General features: G+C 46.0%; 1 protein-coding gene and 1 pseudogene across 1 annotated transcript in view; one reads left to right on the top strand and one right to left on the bottom strand.

The window, feature by feature from the left end:
• abcg1 (ATP-binding cassette, sub-family G (WHITE), member 1) overlaps positions 1-26095 on the bottom strand; it is a 31748-nt gene that overhangs the window by 3682 nt on the left and 1971 nt on the right. Inside the window, exons 2-11 of the mRNA XM_068317474.1 lie at positions 25489-25732; positions 14590-14707; positions 13835-13967; positions 11917-11967; positions 10989-11134; positions 4499-4622; positions 2978-3092; positions 1875-2020; positions 1163-1264; positions 918-1086 (exon numbers count right to left, since the gene is read on the bottom strand). Of these exons, the coding sequence (XP_068173575.1) occupies positions 918-1086; positions 1163-1264; positions 1875-2020; positions 2978-3092; positions 4499-4622; positions 10989-11134; positions 11917-11967; positions 13835-13967; positions 14590-14707; positions 25489-25732 (1348 nt within the window). The remainder of the gene's footprint in view (positions 1-917; positions 1087-1162; positions 1265-1874; positions 2021-2977; positions 3093-4498; positions 4623-10988; positions 11135-11916; positions 11968-13834; positions 13968-14589; positions 14708-25488; positions 25733-26095) is intronic.
• LOC137596746 (uncharacterized) lies at positions 6667-10271 on the top strand (annotated as a pseudogene).

Genomic DNA, 26095 nt, shown 5'->3' with positions numbered 1-26095 from the left:
TTTATTGCTTCTCTACATGTGGCAAAAACAACTTCTGAGGTTTCATGTTACTGAAGTTGTTCCTTTCAATCTCACATTTGATCAGAAATACAATTAAAATATATAACATTCATTCATTCATTAATCTTTTCTTATCCACTTCTTCCGCTTCCACGTGTCATGAGGGTTGCTGGAGCGTATCCCCACAGACTGAGGGACGAGAGGCTTGAGAATATTTGGCGAAGAAATACCTGAATTTTTCAGAAAATGCCCCAGAAACCCTCATCTTCGGCAACCGTCTCTTAGAATAGACCAGACTCAACTTGTCCTCTAGGTTGATAAAAATCTGTAGCTACAGATAAAGTGTTAACCCCAACTCCTAACGCTAACCCCAGCCCCAGCCGTAACCATAACCCCTAAACCTAACCCCAGCCCTAATCCTAACCCAACCCTTAACCCTTAACCCCTAACCCCGACTCTTAGTCTGACCCTAACCCTAACCCCAGTCCTAATCACAACCCAAACCCCAACCCCAACCTCAACCCCTTAACCTGTAACTGACTCTAACTCGATTCATAACCCTATCCCCTAACCTTAATCCTAACCCCAACCCCATCCCTTAACCCTTAACCCCCAACCCTGACTCCATCTCTTACACTAACCCTCTGCTTCAGACTGATTGAGACTCACTGGAGTAAAGCTCTGTGTGAATGGGTCAAACCCTCTAAATTAGAGCTCAAATCATTCTGTTCATCAATAATTACATTTTAGCGGCATTCATGGTGCTAGTTTAAAGGTCTCCCAGGGTGGGGTTAGGGATTAGGGGGCACGGTTAGGGATTAGGATTAGGGGTTAGGGTTACAGTCACTGTTAGGGTTAGGGTTACTTTCTACATGCTTAGACACCCTATAGCGTCATGCAATATGTCTTTGACTCACACGTGAGCACCGTGGGCATCAGAGCGGCAAACATGAGGAACAACATGGAGAAGAAGAGGAAGCCGGAGTTACTGAGAACCTTCTTGGCTTCGTTACCGATACCCAGGTACAGCAGACCAATCAGAACCCCGATCCCGATGTGGGAGGAGATCCTCAGGTGAGTCAGCACCTGCTCAAGTAATGAGAACATGGACGTGTTTGTTTGTGTGTCCTGAGCATGTTTGTCCTCAGATGTTGGTTCTCACCGAGTCTCTGAGGATGCTGAGGAACGTCCTTCTGAACAGGATGGAGAACTGAGTCATGCAGCTGGCAGAGAAACTGTGACAGCCTTCAGAAGAAGCCGTCTCCTGTTGAAGGAACAGCCATGTCCAATCAGAAGACAGCTGTGATGAGGAACAAGTGTCTTCATGTCTGAACATGCTAACGTTTAACTTTTTGAACACATCTGTGTAAAAAACGTTTAAGCTGACATAAAAATAATTCATCTTCTTCTGCTGTTTCTGCATACGCGGGTCACGGGGGTTGCTGGAGCACATCCCAGCGGTGCACCATGGAGCCACACAAAAGATGAAAAACCGCTGATGCCTACGGACTATTTAGAACCGACCAATCCACCTGCAGAGGAGGCGATAGCGCCACCTACTGCACCACTCTGCCACCCATTCTATCAATGTGAATTTTTAATGATCTTTTCTTTCCAGCTAAAGTCGTTTTTTTTAAATAAGACTGATGTTCATTCATTCATTCATTCTTTTTCAACCGCTTCATCCGCTGTGGAGGGTGAAGGCGACTGGAGCCTATCCCAGCTGACTGGGGGAGTGAGGCGGGGGACACACTAGGGCATGACGCCAGCGTGCCGTGGTGAGACGGATGTATTTGACATGAATTAATGAAATAAATGGATATGAACATTTGACGGGGGGGGTCCAGTTTGTTGTTGTTGTTGTTGTCGTTTACCTCCTCTGGGCGCTGCCACAGCAGCGCGTGGAGGGTGGAGTCTCCGTTTAGGTCCGTCTGAGCGTCCTCCTCACGTGTCTGCTCTTGCACCGCCTTCACCAGTCGCTCCATCTGGTCTCCATACTCTCCTGACGCCACCTCCATAACTGGCAAGGGCAGAGTCACATGACTCCAGTCGACCAGTCAGCATTCATGTGCACTTCCTCTAATGTCCACTAGATGCTGCTGCCGCTGCTCATCTCCTCAGTTTACTTTGACTTCAAACTGGTTTACAGTGTTAACATCTACTCACTACACAGATACAGCTGTAATATTAACCAGATTATAACTACTAGTTACTACTAGTAGTTATAGTTACTACTAGTAGTTATAATCTACTAGTACTCAGAGTAATCTGGTTAGTACTCATTTCTCTGAGTACTAACCAGACTATAACTACCAGTTACTACTACGTCATTACTCTGAGTACTAACCAGATTATAACTACTAGTTACTACTACTTCATTACTCTGAGTACTAACTAGATTATAACTACCACTTACTACTACTTCATTACTCTGAGTACTAACCAGATTATAACTACCACTTACTACTACTTCATTACTCTGAGTACTAACAGAAGTAAGGCTGACTTTTTGTGGAGTACTTCAAGTGTCCTATTAGTACTTTTACTCTCAAGCCAAACATCTCAATCGTTCTTCCACCACTGTTCGAGAAAGGACATCCCATCATGCATTTCTCTATTTCTCTGACGTTTTCCTTTTCACTACATTCACTGTCCAGTACAGAAAAAGTATTCACAAGTAAAATACTCCTTTCAAATAAAAGTTACACATTTAATATTTTTTAATTTTACTTCATTGAAAGAAATATCGTGAAAAGGTCCTTGATTTAAAACAGTTATTTTACTTGTTTTATTTTCGTATTTCTCCTATTCTTATTGGTGGCTATGAAGTTAGACTTCATTATAGTGAAATCATAACTCATTGTTCTCCAGTAGTAATGTGACATGTGACCAGTAGTTACGGCCTTCAGGAACCGTGTTCCTAGCTTTGAGATGTCGTATCAAAAATGTTGGACGGACAGAACTCGTGGTAACTTACCAAAGTCAGCAGGGTTGTGGTAGGTGGGGCAGCTGAGTCTGAGTCCTCTCAGGTAGGGAACCAGACTGGAGACGTCCCCCTTGTAGATGCACTGACCCTGACTCAGAACGTACAGCTGGAACACAACACACACACAGAAGCTGTAGACCCACAGATAGTGTTGCAGTCCCTAACCCTCCATCGTCTCCTGTTCCTCGAGACCTTCAGGCTGCAGAACTGAAGGAGATCCAAACGAAGGGTTCTGGAGTCCTCCTGGTTCCCTGGAGGTTTTCACCTTCTTCACATCCCAGCAAGGTTTTCTGGGGAAAACCTTGCTCATTCCGGCTCCTCCATCATTTACACATTGCAATTGTCTGCGTTATGTGTTCGATTGGACAATACACCAGTAGTGTGTTTAGTCAATGACCCAGTTTGTATTTAGGTCCATACACTGGTAGTGTGTGTAGTCAATGACTGCTCAACTCAAGAAAGACGTACACACATGCAGTTGTTGACAAGAAAACACTGTACATTATATACATTAGCTAAATTATGGAAATTTAGTCCATAGAGCAAACGTGTTTGAACATTTTAATAGCGACATATAGAGAGATAGCATTAAGGTCTCACTGTTTAGCTACCAGCACAGCTAGTCGAGTCATTGATCAATCCATGGTGATCAATGACTCACCGTAGGTCTCGAATCAGTATTTCAAGGTAAATTTGAAAATTCAGCAATTTTTAGTGACAATAACCTAAAATTGGAGACGTTAAACAGAAAATAACTTTATAATACACACCACTGAATAAATATAACCATTTAATTCATCCATCCATCCATTTTCTGACACTGTATCCGCCGAAGCGGGTCACGGGGAGCTGGAGCCTATCCCAGCTGTTATAGGGCATGAGGCAGGGGACACTACGGGCACGATACCAGAGCACCGCGGAGCCACACACAAAGATAGACAATTACGCACACACACTCACTCCTACGGACAATTTGGGACCGGCCAATCAACCTGATGTGCATGTTTCTGGAGGTGGGAGGAAGCCAGAGAACCCGGAGAGAACCCACGCAGACACGAAGAGAACATGCAAACTACGCATGGAGTGAGACTCGAACCCGGAACCGCCGTGTTGTGAGACGACAGATCTAACCACTGCACCACCGTGCCGCCCCATTTAATTCAGTTTTTCCATTTACCATTTTGTTTCTTTTATGATGGCAGGTGAGGCCGTACCTCACCTGCCTCCCCTGACCACACGTCGCTGACTGGTAGGGTGTAGTCATTGAGCCACTTTGTGTTTAGGTCAATAAACTGGTAGTGTGTTTAGTCAACTAGCTAGTTCAGTGACTAGTTGTTTTCGGGTCCTGTTTGGGGAAGCAGCTGACAAGTGGATTTTGCTATTCGGGTATTGAACATAAAACACTCCCCTGATCAATGTGAGGGACAAAGCTCTCAGATTGTAAAACAAATAGAAATGCTAGTGTCATCTTTGCACCGTGAGTGCTGCTGGGCAATATGTGTGTGCAGCCACCTTGTGGAAGAGTTCAAAGAGCTTAGCGCTGGGCTGGTGGATGGTGCAGATGACTGTCCGTCCCCCCTGGGCGAGAGCTTTGAGCAGAGAAACCACCTGGAAACAAGACGAGCTGTCCAAACCACTGAGGAGACACACAGAATGCTCCGTTAGTCCCACACAGCACTGTGGGTAATGTAGTCACTGCCTGTACCGTGCTAACCTAAGGGATGATTAAGAAACAGACCTCTGTCCGCCATCACAATATGTGCTTATCTGTTTGATTTAATAGTCTTCCTACCAGCCATTTTGATGTGAAATCATTTCAAGAAATTCACTTTTGGGAGCAATAATGCCTTTTTGTAACCCAAATCAAATATTTTAACTTGAAACTTATTTGTTTCAAAACAAATTTTGTATGAATATTGTGTGTCTGGCTAATGTAGCCGCAAGAGGACACAAGCCAGTGTCTTATTGTGCCGGTCCCAAGCCCCGATAAATACAGAGGGTTGTGTCAGGAATGGCATCTGCAGTAAAACTTTTGCCAAATCAAAGATGCGAATAAAACCTATGACTTCCATACCGGATCGTTCGAGGCCCGGGTTAACAACGACCGCCATTGACACTGTTCACCTACAGGGCGCCGGTGGAAATTGGATTACTGTTGGTCGAAGAGAGGAGGAAAGTGCTTTCACACGAAGAAAGAGAAGAGGAGCACCAAGAGTGTAGGACTGAGAGTAGGGATGTTGAATGTTGGAACTATGACAGGAAAAGGTAGAGAGTTGGTTGACATGATGCAGAGGAGGAAGGTAGACATACTGTGTGTCCAGGAGACCAGGTGGAAAGGTAGCAAGGCTAGAAGTTTAAGAGCAAGGTTCAAGTTGTTTTATCATGGTGTAGATGGGAAGAGAAATGGAGGAGGAGTTAGAAATAGAAGGTGTGATGTTCAATGTTGTTAGTGGGTATGCTCCACAGGTAGGATGTGAGCTGGAGGAGAAGGAGAAATTCTGGTCGGACCTTGATGAAGTGATGCAGAGCATGCCTAGAAGTGAGAGAGTTGTCATTGGAGCAGACTTCAATGGACATGTTGGTGCAGGAAACAGAGGTGATGAGGAGGTGATGGGCAGGTTTGGTATCCAGGAGAGGAACGCAGAAGGACAGATGGTAGTTGACTTTGCAAAAAGGATGGAAATGGCTGTAGTGAATACTTTCTTCCAGAAGAGGCAGGAACATAGAGTGACCTATAAGAGTGGCGGTAGGAGCACACAGGTAGACTACATCTGGTGTAGACGGTGTAACCTGAAGGAGATCAGTGACTGTAAAGTAGTGGTAGGTGAGAGTGTAGCCAAAACAGCATAGGATGGTGGTGTGTAGGATGACTCTGGTGGTGAGGAAGACGAAGCGGACAAAGGCAGAGCAGAGGACGAAATGGTGGAAGCTGAAAAAGGAAGAGTGTTGCAGGACTTTTAGGAAGGGGTTAAGACAGGCTCTGGGTGGTCAGGAGGTGCTTCCAGATGACTGGACAACGACAGCTAATGTGATCAGGGAGACAGGTAGGAGAGTACTTGGTGTGTCATCTGGAAGGAAAGTAGATAAGGAGGCTTGGTGGTGGAATGAGGAGGTACAGGAGTGGATACAGAGAAAGAGGTTAGCTAAGAAGAAGTGGGATACTGAGAGGACTGAGGAGAGTAGACAGGAGTACAGGGAGACGCAGCGTAAGGTGAAGGTAGAGGTAGCAAAGGCCAAACAAGGGGCTTATGATGACTTTTATGCTAGGTTGGACAGTAAGGAGGGAGAGACTGATCTATACAGGTTGGCAAGATAGAGACAGAGATGGGAAGGACGTGCAGCAGGTTAGGGTGATTAAGGATAGGGATGGAAGTCTATTGACAGGTGCCAGTAGTGTGATGGGAAGATGGAAAGAGTACTTTGAAGAGTTGATGAACGTGGAAAATGAGAGAGACCAAAGACTAGAAGAGGTGACTGTTGTGGACCAGGACGTAGCAAAGATTAGTCAGGATGAAGTGAGGAGGGAATTGAAGAGGATGAAGAGTGGAAAGGCAGTCGGTCCTGATGATATACCTGTAGAGGTTTGGAGAGGTGGCGGTAGAGTTTCTGACTGGGTTGTTCGACAGGATCTTAGATAGTGAGAAGATGCCTGAGGAATGGAGGAGAAGTGTGCTGGTGCCCATTTTTAAGAACAAGGGAGATGTGCAGAGTTGTGGCAACTACAGAGGCTTCCTCACACTTCCTGTTGCAGTAAGTCATTACCTGTTGTGTTTATTTGACTGCGGCGTCTTAGTTCGCTTTTGTCACACAATCACTGTTAATATCTTGTGTCATTTTAGAACTGTAGAGTAAGCTAGTTGTTTCTCTCCATCTCAAAACTTGATAGCGAAAGCTCTCATATATTTCAGCTAACCTTTTCCAAACTGTTTTATTAAAGTAATCTTCCGTACTTCAGAGCTAGCTTAGTTTATCTTTGTTGCTAACTATGGCTACACTTCCCTCTGTCCACTCTCCTCCCTCTCCTCTCTGCTGCTCAGTCTGTCAGATGTATAGTTTTTCCCCCGCTTCCTTCAGCGAAAGGGGCATCTGCACCAAGTGTAGTGCTTTTTCTCGGATGGAAGCAAGACTTAGTTAATTGGAGGCACTGGTTCGCTCCTTAACTGAAAATATAGCTGTGCCACCTAGTCAGAGCGGACCCACCAGCTCATGCTAGCCACTCCCCAGCTCAGGTTAGCCGTCCTCCAGCAGCCCCGAGCAGGAGCAGTGGGTGACTGTTCGTAGGAAACATAGTGGCAGGCGAAAGCCTCGGGTTCACCACCAATCCCCGCAACCACTCGATATCTCGAACAGCTTTTCCCCGCTCAGCGACACACCCGCTGAGGAACCTACTCTGGTGATTGGCAGCTCTGTGGTGCGGCACGTTAAACTAGAGACACCAGCGACCATAGTCAAGTGTATCCCGGGTGCCAGAGCGGGCGACATCGAGTCATTTTTGAAACTGCTGGCTAAAGATAAACGTACATATAGTAAGATAGTAATTCATGTCGGCGGTAATGACACCCGGTTACACCAATCGGAGGTCACAAAAATTAATATTCAGTCGGTGTGCAGCTACGCAAAAACAATGTCGGACTCCGTAGTGTTCTCTGGCCCCCTTCCCAATCTGACCAGTGATGACATGTTTAGCCACATGTCTTCACTCAACCGCTGGCTGTCCAGGTGGTGTCCTGCTAATGACATTCAGTTTGTTGATAATTGGTGGACTTTTTGGGGAAAACCCGGTCTCATCAGGAGAGACGGCATACATCCCACTTGGAATGGCGCTGCTCTCCTGTCAAAAAATCTGACCACTTTTATTTCTGCCCCAAAACCATGACCCAGAGTTGAGACCGGGATGCAGAGTCGCAGTCTTAAACAAGTCTCTGCACTCCTAGAATGGTCACCCAGTGTACCTTCACCCACTGTAATGTTACCCACTGTAATGTTACCGGAGTACAAAACAATAAAATGTGGTCTCCTAAATATTAGATCTCTGTCTTCAAAAGCTGTTTTAATCAATGAGATTATATCAGATTATCAAATAGATTTATTCTGCTTAACGGAAACCTGGCTAAGTGAGGATAAGTATTTTTCCCTAAATGAAGCTACTCCTCCTAGTCACCTAAATTATCAGATCCCTCGAGTCTCAGGCAGAGGTGGCGGAGTTCCATCAATTTTTAATTCCTCACTAGAATTGAGCCCTAAACCAAAAATTATCTTCAATTCATTTGAAAGTCTTAGTCTGAGCCTATCAAACCCAATCCAGAAACTATTTCAGCCCTTATTATTTGTCATCATTTATCGTCCTCCTGGTCCATACAGTGACTATCTATCTGAATTTGCCGATTTCTTGACTAGTTTAATTCTTAAAACTGATAAGGTCATAATTGTTGGTGATTTCGATATTCTCGTGGATGACAGTAATGATAGCCTCAGTAGGGCATTTATGTCATTACTAGACTCCATAGGCTTTAGTCAGTGTGTACAGGAACCTACCCACCAGTTCGAGCATACTCTGGACTTAGTCTTGATTTATGGGATTGAAATTGAGGAGTTGGTCATCTTTCCTCGTAATCCTATCCTTTCTGACCACTGCCCGATAACTTTTGACATTCGGCTATTGTGTAATTCTCTTCCTGCAAAAAACGTTTGTACTAGAAACTTCTCAGATCATACTATTTCCAAATCTAATCCCACTACTGAACTACACAGCGGGTCATTTTCTGAACTCAGTTAATGCTAGCCCATCTCAAATTGATGAGTTTGTTGATGTTACTTCAGACTCTCTGCGAAAAACCTTAGATTTAATTGCTCCACTAAAAAATAAGACTATAAAACAGGGGATGCGAGCTCCCTGGTTTAATTCTCCTACCCACCAATTAAAGCAAGAATCCCGACAACTTGAGAGGAAATGGCGTTCTACTAAATTAGAAGAATACCGCACTGCGTGGCATGATGGTTTACATAAATACAGGAAGGCACTTCGTTCCGCTAGAGCAGCCTATTATTCATCATTAATCGAGGACAATAGAAACAATCACAGGTTCTTGTTCAGTACTGTATCCAGACTGACAAAGAACCACAGTGCATGAGCCTAGTATTCCATCAAGTCTCCACAGCAATGATTTTATGAATTTCTTCAATAATAAGATCCTGCTCATCAGAGACAAAATTAACGGTGTCCTATCCTCAAACTCTGGTCCTTCTTTAGGTCCCTTAGGTCCGGAAAACACAGCTGACTCCTGAACCCTTTGGTTCTATGGATGTCTTTTCTCCAATACAGATCAGTCAGCTGATTAAAATAATCTCCTCAGCTAAACCATCCTCCTGTCTGTTAGATCCAATTCCAACTAAACTCATCAAAACGTTTATTTTCATATAGACCTACACTGCTGGAGACTCAACATCCAGACTCACTGAGCTCCTCTCTCCTCCCCCTTCTCTCCAACCATCTCTGTTACTCCTCCTCTTCTCCGATCTCACTCTCCAAGTCTCCAATCACACCCTACTAACTAAACTTCGTCCCTGGAGTCTCTGTGCTCTGTGTCCTCACAGGTTTTTCTCAGGTTCACCCCTCATCCGCCCATCTGCTATGGACCTGCTCTTCCCATCCCACCAGTACCACCCCTAACCTAATTATCGGCTGGGGTCCGGCTTCCTTTTTCCTCCGCGCCACCATACTGTTCCACCCCTCATCCACCCATCCGCTGTGGACCATCTGCTGTGGACCTGCACCTCCCATCCACCAGTATCACCCCTCACCTAACCATCGACTGGGGTCCTGCTGCCTCTCTTCCTTGGTGTCATCTTACTGCTCCATCCCTCATCCACCCATCCGCTGTGGACCTTCCTCTGTGGACCTGCACCTCCAAGCCCACCAGTATCACCCCTCAACTATCCATCGGCTGGGGTCCTGCTTCCTTTCTTCCTCCGTGCCGCCATACAGTCATCCACGCAGCTGTAATTGTGCCTTGATTTTAGCAACCTCAACCATATTGATACTGTCTCTATCTCGACTATCTGTCACTCTCTCTGTCTCTCTCTCTGACCCTGTTCTTATCTTCCTTTGATTTTTTTTCCACCCAACCGGTCGAGGTAGATGGCCCCCAAAAGAGTCTGGGTCCTGCCCAGAGTTTCTTCCTCATCGAGGAAGTTTTTCCCTCCACTGTTGCTGATGCTCTGGAGGGTTCAGTTGGGTTTCTGTCTGTTAAAGCGCTTTGAAACGTCTGCTGTCATGATTAAGAGATATATCAATAAAACTTGATTGATTGATTGATTGATTGATTGATTGATTGATTGATTGATTGATTGATTGATTGATTGATTGATTGATTGGTGAGACCAGCGATGTTGTTTGGTCTAGAGACAGTGTCACTGAGGAAAAGACAGGAGACAGAGCTGGAGGTAGCAGAGATGAAGATGCTGAGGTTCTCTCTGGGAGTGACCAGGATGGATAGGATCAGGAATGAGTACATCAGAGGGACAGCACATGTTAGAGGTTCTGGAGATAAAGTCAGAGAGGCCAGACTGAGATGGTTTGGACATGTCCAGAGGAGAGATAGTGAATATATTGGTAGAAGGATGCTGAGTTCTGAACTACCAGGCAGGAGGCCTAGAGGAAGACCAAAGACGAGGTTTATGGATGTAATGAGGGAGGACATGAAGGTAGTTGGTGTGAGAGAAGAGGATGAGAAGACAGGGTTAGATGGAGGACACTGATTGGCTGTGGAGACCCCTGAAGGGAAAAGCACAAAGGAAAAGAAGAAGAAGATTGAGTGTCTGGGTTAGGGTTAGGGGTTAGGGTTATGCCTAGGTTTAGGGGTTAGGGTTATACTTAGGGTCAGGGTTAGGAATAGGAGTTAGGGGTTAAGGGATTAGGGTTAGGGGTTCAGGTCAGGATTAGGGGGTCAGGGTTAGAACAGAATCGTCATCATGACAACACGATAGAGATAGGATGCCTGACCTGGTGGGTTCATCAAAGAACATGACTGGTGGGTTGTTGACGAGCTCCAGAGCAATGGCGAGTCTCTTCCTCTGACCCCCGGACAGGTTGGACGTCCTGGTATCCTCACAGTCCAGTAAACCCAGCGCCGTCAGGATCTCCTGAACCTGAACATACAGTTCTTGTTGTTCAGTTTGTCCACCAAGGAGCTTCAGTTCTCGTTGGAGCTTGAAGAACGGTGTGGCCCACAGGATGGAGCGTGGAGGGGTGCCCAAACCCCAGAACCTGCTCCCAAAGCAGCAACCTCACCGTTCTCTTTCCATTTCAAGCATACACACACGTACGCACACCTGTTAGGGTGTAGTCAGACCCGTATGTGTTTATCCCGAATGTGCTGTGATTGTGTTTATATATATTATATATATACAGTATAGACACACACACATGATGAGTGTAAAGATAATTTCCTCTGGGGATCAATAAAGTGGATTTAAACTTAATTTAATCTTAATCCTATTCAGAGTCAACAGGGTTTCCCATTGTGGGAAAAATAACGGATTGTTCTGATTTCTGTTTGAATGGATTAATCCTAAAATTCAGAGAACATCTTTTTATGGAATGTGTTATGGAGGTGGGGTACAGGCCACAGAACAAATCAGGAGATGTTGATGGTGATCCTGGTCATCTTCTGGATCAGTGTGGGTCAGTACTGGATCCTATTCTGAATGCATGGAGAAGTGACTGAATGGTCCGTTAATGTTTAACTATCTTCAGGATCTGCAGCAACACGAGCTACCAAGGTAGACGATGTTAGCTTCCTTTCAGGAAGACAATGAAACCACATTCTGCGTATGTTCCTGAGTGTTGTTGGGTGATCAGCTGTTGAACGCAGAGGTGAACAAAAACCCCCACGTGCGTGAAGTGTTGACAAGCGTTGCTTTAAACTCACCATCTCCCTCCGAGCCTCTGCTTTCTCCTGAAGCTTCAGGTTGGCTGAAACCTGCAGAAACAAGTCCAGAGCGGTTTGAATCAATCCAGAGCGGTTTGAATCAATCCAGAGCGGTTTGAATCAATCCAGAGCGGTTTGAATCAATCCAGAGCGGTTTGAATCAATCCAGAGCGGTTTGAATCAATCCAGAGCGGTTTGAATCAATCCACTGGACTTTCATAAAGTTTCTCCTCTTATCAAGAGGCTTCTTCAGTTCTGAAGATGTCTGGTCTGGTCCAGTTTATTACCCCTGTGGGGTGTGGTCAGATTTTGTTTTTTAATTTTAATTTTATATACTGGTTTGACCCCCGAAGGGAAATTAAGAACGCACACTCTAGCTACTGATTACAAACGCATGCATACATATATATTTGTGAGTACAGGCCCCTGTATCACACACACACGGGGGGGGGCTGTAGGCATGCAGGGGAGGTAGAGTGGCAGGCAGCTCCTTCTTGGTGCGCCTCAATGAGCAATTTGTAAAGGGACAGCACCTTGCTCAAGGGTGCCTCGGCAGTGCTCCGGAGATGAGCTGACATCTCCCACTGTCAGCTCACCTCCGGGTATTTTTGGGGGGGCGGGAGCGGGAATCGAACCGCCGATCTTAAATCATAGGACGACCCGCTTTACCGCCCGCTTTACCACTGAGGCACTGCCACTCAGATTATTACCCCTGTGGGGTGTGGTCAGTTTATTACCCCTGTGGGGTGTGGTCAGTTTATTAACCCTGTGGGGTGTGGTCAGTTTATTACCCCTGTGGGGTGTGGTCAGTTTATTACCCCTGTGGGGTGTGGTCAGTTTATTACCCCTGTGGGGTGTGGTCAGTTTATTAACCCTGTGGGGTGTGGTCAGTTTATTACCCCTGTGGGGTGTGGTCAGTTTATTACCCCTGTGGGGTGTGGTCAGTTTATTACCCCTGTGGGGTGTGGTCAGTTTATTAACCCTGTGGGGTGTGGTCAGTGCTGCTCACATTCCAATGACCATAGTTGGAATTCGTCTGGCTCCTCCACGATGGTAGATGGGGGTGCCCGGGGGTGTCAAAGGGTGTTTGTTGAAATGCGTGTTTCACCGAGGCTTTGTTTACTAATGAGGGTCATTAGCATGGTGTGGGGTCTTTCAGGTGGGGTGGGGTCTTTTGGATGGGGTGGGGTCTTTTGGGTGGGGTGGGGTCTTTTTTTGGAGGGTTGGAGTCTTTCGGATGGGGTGGGGTCTTTTGGGTGGGGTGTGGTCTTTTGCGTGGGGTGTGGTCTTTCGGATGGGGTGGGGTCTTTTTTTGGTGGGGTATGGTTGTTTGGATGGGGTGTGGTCTTTTGGTTGGGGTATGGTCGTTTGGGTGGGGTGGGGTCTTTTGGGTGGGGTGTGGTAGTTTGGGTGGGGTGGGGTCTTTTGGGTGGGGTGTGGTCGTTTGGGTGGGGTGGGGTCTTTTGGGTGGGGTGTGGTCGTTTGGGTGGGGTATGGTCATTTGGGTGGGGTGTGGTCTTTTGGGTGGGGTGTGGTCTTTTTAGTGGGGTGTGGTCTTTTGGGTGGGGTGTGGTCTTGCCCGGATTAAAATACACAGGAATCTGGTGTTAGTTAAAAGACACTCCAGACACAGGGAGTGCAGAAACCAGATTGCAGGCCCGTGCAACATATGAATACGCACAAACTAGAGTGGGGAAAAAATTTCCTCGATGGGGGACAAATAAAGGATTTAATTATTATTATTACCATTATCATTATCATTATCATTGTTGTTATTATTATGATGATAATTGCTGGTATGATTATAAATATTATAATAATATTTTTATTACTATTATGATGATGATTATTATTAGCTCAGTATTATGTTTATTATGATTATGAGGAGTAACGTACATGGTGCAGTCGTGTTTCGTACCATCATGGCTTCATGCACAGTGAGGTGAGGCAGCAGCATGTCGTCCTGCATGATGTAACAGGAAACCTTTCTGAAGGAGCGGAGGTCTCTGGGCCGACCGTTGATCAGAATCTCCCCCTTCATACCCGTCTCCCTGTCCCGGACACAGACACACACTGTCATGTTACTGCGTTAGCACCCTAACATGACAGCCCTGCTGCAGTAATACTGTAATACTACAGCCATGCTGCAGTGACACTGTAATACTACAGCCCTGCTGCAGTGACACTGTAATACTACAGCCCTGCTGCAGTGACACTGTAATACTACAGCCCTGCTGCAGTGACACTGTAATACTACAGCCCTGCTGCAGTGACACTGCACTGACAGCACTGACAATGCTAACCCAGACGGGTCCCTGTCTGAGAGGACAGGACAGTGTGTTCATTTTAAAGATGGTGTGTTCAATCAATCTATCAATAGATCAAGTTTTATTTATAAAGGGCTTAATCATGGCAACATCTTCAAAGCACTTTAACAGACAGAGACCCAACAGAACTCTCTGGGTTGGGGACCGTTGGTCTAGACTAGAACATAAGACAGCGGCAGGAAAGAACTCCCTGCCGCTGTTTTTCACACACTATACTGAGGAAGTGTGTGACAAACAACTGTGTCAACATTTGTTTTTCACACACTCCTGGTCTCCTTGTCACCCACATTAAAACAAGTTCATAAAAACTGATCCACAGTCGTGGCATTGGTAGACCCATACCCACCTGTACCCAGCCAAAATATTCATGAGGGTGGACTTCCCAGCTCCTGAGGGCCCCATTATGGCCACCAGGTCCCCGCTGGTGAAATTCCCAGAAATGCCTTTGAGCAGCATTTTGTAACCTGAGACAGAGCAGAAACAATCAGTGTGCAGGTTCTCAGGAGCGGTCCTGCAGTTCGGGTTTCGGGTTTCAGGTTCAGGTCTGGCTGCTCAGATGCAGATCTGCATTAAAGTCTCATGCCAGATTCCCCCCACCTCTGGAACCAGACCAGTCTCCTGAACCAATGCTACACGAAATTCTCCTTGGTTATTCAACTTTCTTTCATCCTGTTTGAAAATGAATTCAAAGACCAGATCAGATCAGATGTTTCCTCGGATGCCGGGAAGAATAATTGCTAATTTAGTTAATGGGGATGCTAATGCTATCGGGTCGGATCGTTGATTCTCCTGAAATAACAAATATTTCGGGACTAGATTTAGAGTTAAGTCGGGTCGGCAGTGGCTCAGCAGCAGAGCGGGTCGTCCGATGATCACAAGATCGGCGGTTTGATTGCCGCTCCCGTCCTGTCACTCCGGAGTGTGAGCTGTCAGTGGGAGGTGTCAGCTCACACTCTGAAGCCAGCACTGCTGAGTCGCCCTTGAGCCAGGAGCTGTCCCCTTTATAAACGTCTCATTAGGACGCACCATAATGGAGCTGCCCGCCACTCTGTACCCCCCACCACCACCACCCCACTGCATGCCCAAAGGTGCCTGTGTGTGCGTGTCACGGGCCTACACACACTACACATGCATGTGTTTGAACTAACAAAGTGTGATCTGCAGTGTGCTGACAAGTTCCCTTTTTTGGATTAATAAGGTAAATCTTATTTATTTATTTATTTATTCAGTTCATTTTTCTTCTTTCCAGACATTTTATTACAACATATTTCACTTTCATCAGTGTTGAAACATCATCAACAACATCCAAAAGAAAAAAGAAAGGGTTAACGGGTAGAAGCCATTAGCTTGTAAGATTCCCGTCCCCTAAATCATCAACAAACATCTCATTAGAATATGTAATCAACAAACTCAGACATTAAAAGTCTTCAACCAGCTCATCCAGTGAATTCTGACAGATGTTCATACCCTTATCCACTTCCAGACATTAGCCTTTACCCTAGAGTATAACCATGGTTACATTCTTCCTAGGAACACAAGGTTTGTTAACATCATGGATAGTCAAACAGGAAGTTGACCTTACCAGTGTTCTCCACAAGAATATAATGATCATGTTAACCTCTTTCAGCAGACAGTGTTTATACAAGAATTAACCAGTTTGTCACACTTAAACAGTTTCACATGGTGTTATATTGTCAAAAGATATCAACATGCTCTATAAGGCTCAAGTTAATGTTATCCCATGTCATCACAAATACATGTTGTTGTTTGTTTGTTCATTAGTCCATGTTTCTGACATCAGTGATGTTGATTTTTTTGACTGTTCCATTAAATACTTGACGTGTCCAAAATCGTAGAGCTCCACTATTGAAGTGACTCTGTTGTACTGATCTTTGATGTAGTAACAACTCCTGTCCGTCTTTATTGATCATATTTCACCAACTCCTCTGCACTCCTGATCACCATTGTTTTCATCTGGTCTGGAGAAAGCCCCTTTGTTCTGATGAAGATCCTGCAGGTGTTGGTCCAGGTGTTGGTCCAGGTGTTGGACCAGGTGTTGGTCCAGGTGTTGTCCATCAGCCCATTCTTCTTCAGTTGTCCAGCTTTTTTAGCGATATCAGCATTCTTTTTAGTGAGATTCTCATTAATGTAGACATTTTTCCTTTCAGTTTGAAGCCTTGTTTCAGAAGAGGTATCTTGTGTTTACGATTGTTGAATTTTATCAGCACTGCAGGTGGTCTCCTACCTCCAGATGGTGATGGGTAACATGTCTCAATCTGGTCTGATCTATAGTCATCTCTAGATCCCTCAGTTGAGAACTCACTTGTTGCTCCAGAGATTCGATGTCAGCGCTAGCCATAGCATTTCTGTAATCCCTCAGCTTGATGTTGATTCCAGTGATGATCACATCATTTATACGAATGCTTTGTTCCAAATCATCCATTCATTGTTGTCCCTGTTCCAAGACAACAATTTTTCGGTCTTTTTCATCCATGTCTTTCTGCATTTTCTTCATTTTGTCCTTCCTTTCTTCCAAGGCGTCTAGCACCGGTTTTAGCTTTTCTTCCAACTTTTTATCAAAGTCACTCCCTAACTTATCAAAGTTGCTCTTTAACTCACTCTTTAATTCTTTCATAGAGACCATCTGGTCTTTAGTATCCTCTGATTTTCCTTGTGGTTTCGTCATTTTGCAGAAAATAAGTGAGAGTCAGTCTGAGTATGAGTTAGAGAGATAGAGACAACAGGAGACAGAAGGAAGACGTCTGCTCCCGTTGAGAGCTGGAAGTCTTAATTTAAAATCTTAATCTTGAATTAGAGGTTAGAGTTAAATTAGGGGTTAGGGTTACAGTTAGGGTTTGGAATTAGGGTTAGGGTTTGGGGTTAGAGTTAGGTTTGGGTTAGGGCTAGAGTAACAGTTCAGTTTTAGGGTTAGGGTTAGGGTTAGGGGTTAGGTTAGGTTAGGTTAGGTTAGGGTTTGGGTACGGGTTAGGGTACGGGTTAGGGTTTAGAGTTTAGAGTTTAGGGTTAGGGTTAGGGTTAGGGTTTAGGGTTTAGAGTTAGGGTACGGTTTAGGGTTTAGAGTTTAGGGTTAGGGTTTAGGGTTTAGGGTTAGGGTTTAGGGTTAGGGTACGGTTTAGGGTTAGGGTTAGGGTATGGGTTAGGGGTTAGGGTACGGGTTAGGGTTAGGGGTTAGGTTAGGTTTAGGGTTTAGGATTAGGGTACGGGTTAGGGTTAGGGTACGGGTTAGGGGTTAGGTTAGGGTTAGGGTTTAGGGTTAGGGTACGGGTTAGGGTTTAGAGTTTAGGGTTAAGGTTTAGGGTTAGGGTTTAGGGTTAGGGTTAGGGTACGGGTTAGGGTTAGGGGTTAGGGTTAGGGTACGGGTTAGGGTTAGGGTACAGTTTAGGGTTAGGGTTAGGGTACGGGTTAGGGTTAGGGTTAGGGTATGGGTTAGGGTTTAGAGTTTAGGGTTTAGGGTTTAGGGGTTAGGGTACGGTTTAGGGTTAGGGTTAGGGTACGGTTTAGGGTTAGGGTTAGGGTACGGTTTAGGGTTAGGGTTAGGGTACGGTTTAGGGTTAGGGTTAGGGTATGGGTTAGGGTTAGGGTTAGGGTACGGTTTAGTGTTAGGGTTAGGGTACGGGTTAGGTTAAGGCTTAGTTGAGGATAAATTGCTTGAAAGTGAAGTTCACAAAACCTAAAACCTGATCAACAATTGCCGTATGTTTGGCTCAAAGATACATTTTATTAACTGTGTGTTCAGATTAAATGTGAGTTTGCAGTGAAGACATCAGTCACAGTGAATTTATTAACTAATTAAAATCTACTGCACTGTCTGCTTTTCACAATCAAAATTATGATTACACACTGCTGAAACAAGACGATGCTGAGGAAGATGAAGATATTCTCCTGTAGATGCAGAATGACTTACCTGAGTCTGGAGGCTTGGTAAAGAGATTATCAGTTTTAATCTGATCAGATCTATTAGGTCCCTCTTTGACCGGCAGTAACCTCCACTGGGGTAATACACAATGGGGCGGGGTGTCTCAGTGGCAGAGCGGGTCATCCAATGTTTCAAAGATCGGCGGTTCGATTCCCGATACCACCCAAAACAATACCCGGAGGTGAGCTGACGGTGGGAAGTGTCAGTTCACCTCCGGAGCACTGCCGGGAAGCCCTTGAGCAAGGCGCCGTCCCTCTTACAAGCTGCTCATTTGGGCGCTCCACGAAGGAGCTGCCAGCCACCCTACCTCCCCTGCATGTGTACAGGCCCCCTGTGTGTGTGTGTGTGTGTGTGTGTGTGTGTGTGTGTGTGTGTGTGTGTGTGTGTGTGTGTGTGTGTGTGTGTGTGTGTGTCTGTGTGTGTGTGTGTGTGTGTGTGTGTGTGTGTGTGTGTGTGTGTCTGTGTGTGTGTGTGCGTGTGTGTGTGTGTCTGTGTGTGTGTCTGTGTGTGTGTGTGTGTGTGTGTGTGTGTGTGTGTGTGTGTGTGTGTCTGTGTGTGTGTGTGTGTGTGTGTGTGTCTTCAGGGCCTGTACACACACATATATGCATGATTCAGAGTAACTAGAGTGTGTCACTAATTTCCCTTCATGGAATAAAATCAGTAAATAAAATAAATAATAATAAAAATACACAACATAACAAAATATTGAAGTAGTTCACACTATACTGCAATAGTACACACTATCCTCCAGTAGTACACACTATCCTGCAGTAACTACATGCAGTAACACACACTATACTCCAGTAACACATACTATACTGCAGTAACAAACACTATACTCCAGTAATACACACTATCCTGCAGTAACTACATGCAGTAGTACACACTATACTGCAGTAACACACATTATATGCAGTAGTACACACTATACTGCAGTAACACACATTATATGCAGTAGTACACACTATACTGCAGTAACACACACTATATGCAGTAGTACACACTATACTGCAGTAACTACATGCAGTAGTACACACTAAACTGAAGTAACACACACTATACTCTAGTAATACACACTATCCTGCAGTAACTACATGCAGTAGTACACCCTATACTGCAGTAACCAACACTATATGCAGTAGTACACACTATACTGCAGTAACACACACTACATGCAGTAGTACACACTATACTGCAGTAACTACATGCAGTAGCACACACTATACTGCAGTAACACACACTATATGCAGTAGTACACACTACACTGCAGTAACTACATGCAGTAGTACACACTATACTGCAGTAACACACACTATAAGCAGTAGTACACACTACACTGCAGTAACTACATGCAGTAGTACACACTAAACTGCAGTAACACACACTATACTCTAGTAATACACACTATCCTGCAGTAACTACATGCAGTAGTACACCCTATACTGCAGTAACCAACACTATATGCAGTAGTACACACTATAGTGCAGTAACGCACACTATATGCAGTAATACACACTATACTGCAGTAACTACATGCAGTAGTACACACTATACTGCAGTAACACACACTATAAGCAGTAGTACACATTATTCTGCAGTAACTACATGCAGTAGTACACACTAAACTGCAGTAACACACACTATACTCTAGTAATACACACTATCCTGCAGTAACTACATGCAGTAGTACATCCTCTACTGCAGTAACCAACACTATATGCAGTAGTACACACTATACTGCAGTAACACACACTACATGCAGTAGTACACACTATCCTGTAGTAACTACATGCAGTAGTACACACTAAACTGCAGTAACGCACACTATACTCTAGTAATACACACTATCCCGCAGTAACTACATGCAGTAGTACACACTATACTGCAGTAACACACACTATATGCAGTAGTACACACTATACTGCAGTAACACACACTATATGCAGTAGTACACACTATACTGCAGTAACACACACTACATGCAGTAGTACACACTATACTGCAGTAACACACACTACATGCAGTAGTACACACTATCCTGTAGTAACTACATGCAGTAGTACACACTATCCTGCAGTAACTACATGCAGTAGTACACACTAAACTGCAGTAACGCACACTATACTCTAGTAATACACACTATCCCGCAGTAACTACATGCAGTAGTACACACTATACTGCAGTAACACACACTATATGCAGTAGTACACACTATACTGCAGTAACACACACTATATGCAGTAGTACACACTATCCTGCAGTAACTACATGCAGTAGTACACACTATCCTGCAGTAACTACATGCAGTAGTACACACTAAACTGCAATAACACACACTATACTCTAGTAATACACACTATCCTGCAGTAACTACATGCAGTAGTACACACTATACTGCAGTAACACACACTATATGCAGTAGTACACACTATACTGCAGTAACGGAATGCTGCAGACGTGCAGAACCACCAGACAACCTGGTGCTCAGGTATGGAGATGAATCACAGACATGTCCGAGGTCTTTGAACCCACAACCTTCTTCCCGTGAGGCCTCGGTGCTGCCAGCCTGACTTCAGATCAGTGGAGACCTGCAGTCACCTCTAAACAGGAACCTGACCCCATGACCCTCTGAGTGCCGTGGGTTTCCCACCTGTGCAGGTGTGAATTGTTCACAGTGAAACTGGCAGGAAACTGGAGCTGCTCACACCTACGACAGCCTGTCATTACGGACTTAAGCCGGCAACACCCACAGGTTGGCTGTGGAATGCCGTGGAGGACAGAGGAAACGTATCACAGTGAACACACAACCTCTGGTCTCCACTGATCTGCTGGAAAATCATTCCAAAGTTTAATATTGAAAACTGTTCTGGACATTTTGAGCAAAGGTGTTTGTTTATTATGAATAACAATCTGACATGTGTCGGTCAGTTAGTCTGTTGTCACGTCAATGGGACCGCCCTGTCTGGATGTACCAATCAGGGCAGAGGCGCAAGATGATTGGAGGTTTAACCAGCCAATCAAAATCAGCTACGTTAATTCTGACTGGAGCTTTGAGCAGCTGGTCTATGGTTTTACCAGTGGATGTAGTTCACAGCCCCCACCTCTGGTCCTGACACAGATCGACTCAACCCTTGCCCTACCCCCTACCCCCATGACCCTCTAGCCCCTTACCGCCTACTCCTAACCCCTTAACCCTAACCCTCTACCCCCCTAACCCCCTACCCCCCTAACCACCTACCCCTAACCCTAACTGAGACTCCTGGACTGAGGGTCCAGATCAACGTCCTTCAGCTTGCAGCAGCGATCCAGACTTAAGTCTCAGATTTACTTGCATCTATATTTCTGTAGCTCAGTTGAACCCTGCTCCCTGACTGACAGGCACTTCATGTCCTGAGTCACAAACATCATTACAGATGGGCAGCAGCTATTTACAGCAGGAGACTGACTGGGATTAAAAGATTACCTCTTGATAATCCAGCACACAGCATCCCAAACCAGAGTCTGATCACAGAGTCTGAAGGAACCTGTTTGCTGGGTTTAACGCCACACACTTGTGTTTCCCTTCATGTCCTGTCAGCCTCTCTGAATTCACAAACCGACAAATCAAACAATTTCCCTTTTGAACCTGATTTGATTTTCATGTTTTTCATCAAGATGAAATGAATCTATATTTAACTTGTTTCTCATTAATGCTAGTGTTAAGTGAAATTTAAACGTTCTTTTTACGTGAAATCGATTAAATGCTGGAATTAAAATAAGTCTTTGATTTCTGACAACAAGCCAACCAGAAGTGGCTGGAAGCACTTCCTATCTTCTTCGGTAGGAAGTGAATTTTATCCGATTGCGACCGTCTGCAGTTTTCGTTTTAGATGAAAACCTCTGGTTTGCAATTTGGGACCGGCCAATTAACCTGAAGCACATGCTTTTGGAGGTGGTTAGGGCTAGGCTTAGGGTTAGCGTTAGGGGTGGGTGAGGGGTTAGGGTCAGGTGATAGGGGTTAGGGTTAGGGGTTAGGGTACAGGCATACATCCCCCCCTCACCCCTAACCTCCCCTGCCTGTGTGTGTGTCTCTTCAGGGCCTGTACACACAAATATATGCATGATTCATATATTTGAACTACAGTGTGCCACTAATTTCCCTGCGGGGATCAATATCCGTGTACAGCGGTACCTCTACTTATGAAACGCCTCAACAGGAAAATATTGCCTCTAGTTACAAAAAAAATTTCGAGTTACGAAAGGTAGAAATACAGTATGGGCTGATACTCACAGCTCCCACAGGTTCCTGAACGCAACACTCTCATAGCTGCTCTACCATTGGCTATTACCTAGCATCCTGGCATCCCATTGGCTAAGAGGGACCTCTGTGTGGAGCTAGATAGGTGTCTATGCAGCGTCCTCGTCATTCGGCCCTTGACCCATGAGGTGTCCTGATAGTTTAACGTAAATATATTAACTTTTAGAGTATTCACTAGGGACCCCAAGAAAGTGACGGAGAAAAGAGGAAAAGAAAAGATGAAGAAAAGAGTTTTTTTGTCCGTACAAACAAAGCAAGAGATGATAGAAAAGCCTGAAAAAGGGATGCGTTTGGTTGATCTCTCCAAAGAATATGGCCGTAATGCATCTACAATCACCACGTTATTAAAACTAAAGGAAGTTTAAGGAGTTTAAGGCGTCGCGTGGGTGGTTGGAGAAGTTCAGGAGGAGGACTGGAATTCACTCTGTTGTTCATGGGGGGGCAAGAGGGCATGAACCAAAGAGGGCAAAAAACAATAAGGACACCAGTAAAAAGGTAAATGACCATCATTATTATACTTTACTCCAACCATCCATCCATCTTCCACCGCTTATCCGTAGTCGGGTCGGGGGGGCAGCAGCTTCAACAGAGAGCCCCAACTTCTCTTTCCCCCCACATCCACCAGCTCTGACTGGGGGGTCCCAAGGCGTTCTCAGGCCAGGGTTGAGATATAATCCCTCCACCTGGTCCTGGGTCTGCCCCGAGGTCTCCTCCCAGCTGGACGTGCCAGAAACCCCTCCCTAGGGAGGCGTCCCGGAGGCATCCGCACCAGATGCCCAAACCACCTCAACTGACTCCTTTCCACGTGAAGGAGCAGCGGCTCTACTCTGAGCCCCTCGCGAACAGCAGTGTTTCTCACCTTATCTCTAAGGGAGACACCAGCTATCCGCCTGAGAAAGACCATTTCAGCCGCTTGTATCCGCGATCTCGTTCTTTGGGTCATGACCCATCACTCATGACCATAGGTGAGGGTAGGAACGAAGATTGAACGGTAGATGGAGAGCTTTGCCTCTCGGCTTAGCTCCCTCTTTGTGACAACAGTGCGGTAAAGCGACTGCAATACCGCTCCTGCTGCCCCAATTCTCCGTCCAATCTCACGCTCCATTGTTCCCTCACTCGTGAACAGGACCCCAAGATACTTAAACTCCTTCACGTGTGGAAGGACCTCATTCCCCACTCGGAGAAGGCAGTCCACCGGTTTCCTGCTGAGGACCATGGCCTCAGATTTGGAGGTGCTGATCCTCATCCCCGCCGCTTCACACTCGGCTGCAAACCGGACCAGTGAGCGCTGCAGGTCACAGGCTGATGACGCAAACAGGACCACATCATCTGCAAAAAGCAGCGCTGCAATCCTCAGGCCACCAAACTGTAAAGCCTCCTCACCACGACTACGCCTCCATATCCTGTCCATGAAAATCACAAACAGAATTGGTGATAAAGCGCAGCCCTGGTGAAGGTCAACAGCTACTCGGAACAAGTCCGACTTACTGCCAAGAACCCGAACGCAGCTCTCACTTTGGGCGTACAGGGATTGGATGGCCCTGAGGAGGGCCCCCCTCACCCCATACTCCCGCAGTACTTCCCACAGTATATCCCTGCGGACCCGATCGTACGCCTTCTCCAAGTCCACAAAACACATGTAGACTGGATGGGCATACTCCCAAGCCCCCTCTAGGATCCCTGTGAGAGTAAAAAGCTGGTCCGTTGTTCCACGACCAGGATGGAACCCACATTGTTCCTCCTCAATCTGAGGCTGGACAATCGGCCGGACCCTCCTTTCCAGCACCTTGGAGTAAACTTTCCCAGGGAGGCTGAGGAGTGTGATGCCCCTGTAGTTGGCACACACCCTCTGGTCCCCCTTTTTAAAAAGAGGAACCACCACCCCAGTCTGCCGCTCTTTCACCACTGTCCCAGACTTCCACGCAATGTTAAAGAGGCGTGTCATCCATGACAGCCCCTCAACACCCAGAACCTTCAGCATTTCAGGGCAAATCTCATCAACACCCGGGGCTTTGCCCCCGTGAAGTTGTTTAACTACCTCGGTGACTTCACCCTGAGAGATTGACTCTGATCCCCCATCATCCTCCAGCTCTGCCTCTGCAACAGAGGACGGGTCAGCTGGGGTAGTTGGATTCAGGAGTTCCTCAAAGTGTTCCTTCCACCGACCGACAACCTCCTCAGTCGAGGTCAACAGTGTCCCATCTTTGCTGTATACAGCTACGATGGTCCCCCGTTTCCCCCTCCTGAGGTGTCGGACAGTCCTCCAGAACAACTTTGGTGCCGTCCGATAGTCCTTCTCCATGGCCTCTCTGAACTCCTCCCACACCCTCTGTTTTGCCTCCATCACAGCCGAGGCTGCAGTTCTTCTGGCCTGTCGGTACCCTGCAACTGATTCAGGAGTCCCCAGGGACAACACGCCCCTGAAGGCCTCCTTCTTCAGTTGGACGGCTTCCCTGACCACCGGGGTCCACCACGGTGTTCGAGGGTTACCGCCCCTTGAGGCACCCAAGACCTTGAGACCAAAGCTCTCAGCTGCAGCTTCAGCAATGGAAGCTTTGAACATCGACCATTCAGGTTCAATGCCCCCAGCCTCCACAGGGATGCACGAGAAGCTCCTTCAGAGGTGTGAATTGAAGGCCTCGCGGACAGAGTCCTCCTCCAGACGTTCCCAGTTCACCCACACTACTCGTTTGGGCTTACCAGGTCTATCCAAAGGTTTCCTCCGCCAAAAGACTCTATTCTTTGTTTTTTACGTTATGCACAACTCTCATTTATTGTGTAATAATCTAATTGTAACATGTATTTGTTACATGTTTTGATGAATTTTTATGCTTTATAAAACATTTATGTCTAAATTTTGGGGGCTTGGAATGGATTAGGGTATTTGCATGGAAAACACGTCTCTACTTATAAAATGTTCTACTCAGAAATGTCTTCCAGAGCCAATTAATTTTGTACGTAGAGGTACCACTGTATATATAAAAAAAATAAATCCGGAGCAGTTTATGTACCTTTCTTCCTCCACCAGGGCCCGTCCCTGATTTCATACGATACGTTTCTGAACTCCATGTTGACCGCCGGCCGGCGGGGTAGCGAGCTGAACCTTTGGGCCTCCGTCAGGCTGGTGTCTGTCTTCTTCAGGGAACGCTGCAGCTTCGTCTGCTGGCACCGTGCAGGCCGGTTCTTCACCACCTCGTCCAAACACACACAGACCGTCCTGGGGTCCAGCATCAGGTCTGGGGGCCCGTTGGTGTTCTGAAGGCCAGGTGAGAATCTTAGTAGTGAGCATGAAACAGTGCAGCTCACAGACAGACGTCACAGCCGTCCAACAGAAGCTCTGAAGCTACAATCACTGGCTGAGGTTCCAGTGTCGGAACAACTGGATCATTCCGCTAGATTAGCTGCTGTTGTTGGACGCCCTGCCCCCACACGGGACACTAATCTGCCCCTGGAGGGGTAACTGTCGGACAGAGCAGAGCTGAGTCAGCGAGGATTAACGCTGACAGCAGTTGTGATTCATCACAGACCATCATCATCACTGACCACCATCTAGGAATGCACTGATCTGGTTCATCATGATCAAAGGGTCAAGGGTTAGGGGTTATGGGGTCAAAGGCC

The sequence above is a fragment of the Antennarius striatus genome, chromosome 6, assembly GCF_040054535.1.
Source record: "Antennarius striatus isolate MH-2024 chromosome 6, ASM4005453v1, whole genome shotgun sequence".
Taxonomy (NCBI): Eukaryota; Metazoa; Chordata; class Actinopteri; order Lophiiformes; family Antennariidae; genus Antennarius; species Antennarius striatus.
The sequence above is the reverse complement of the archived record's forward strand: the minus strand, read 5'-3'. Positions and strand labels throughout refer to the sequence as shown.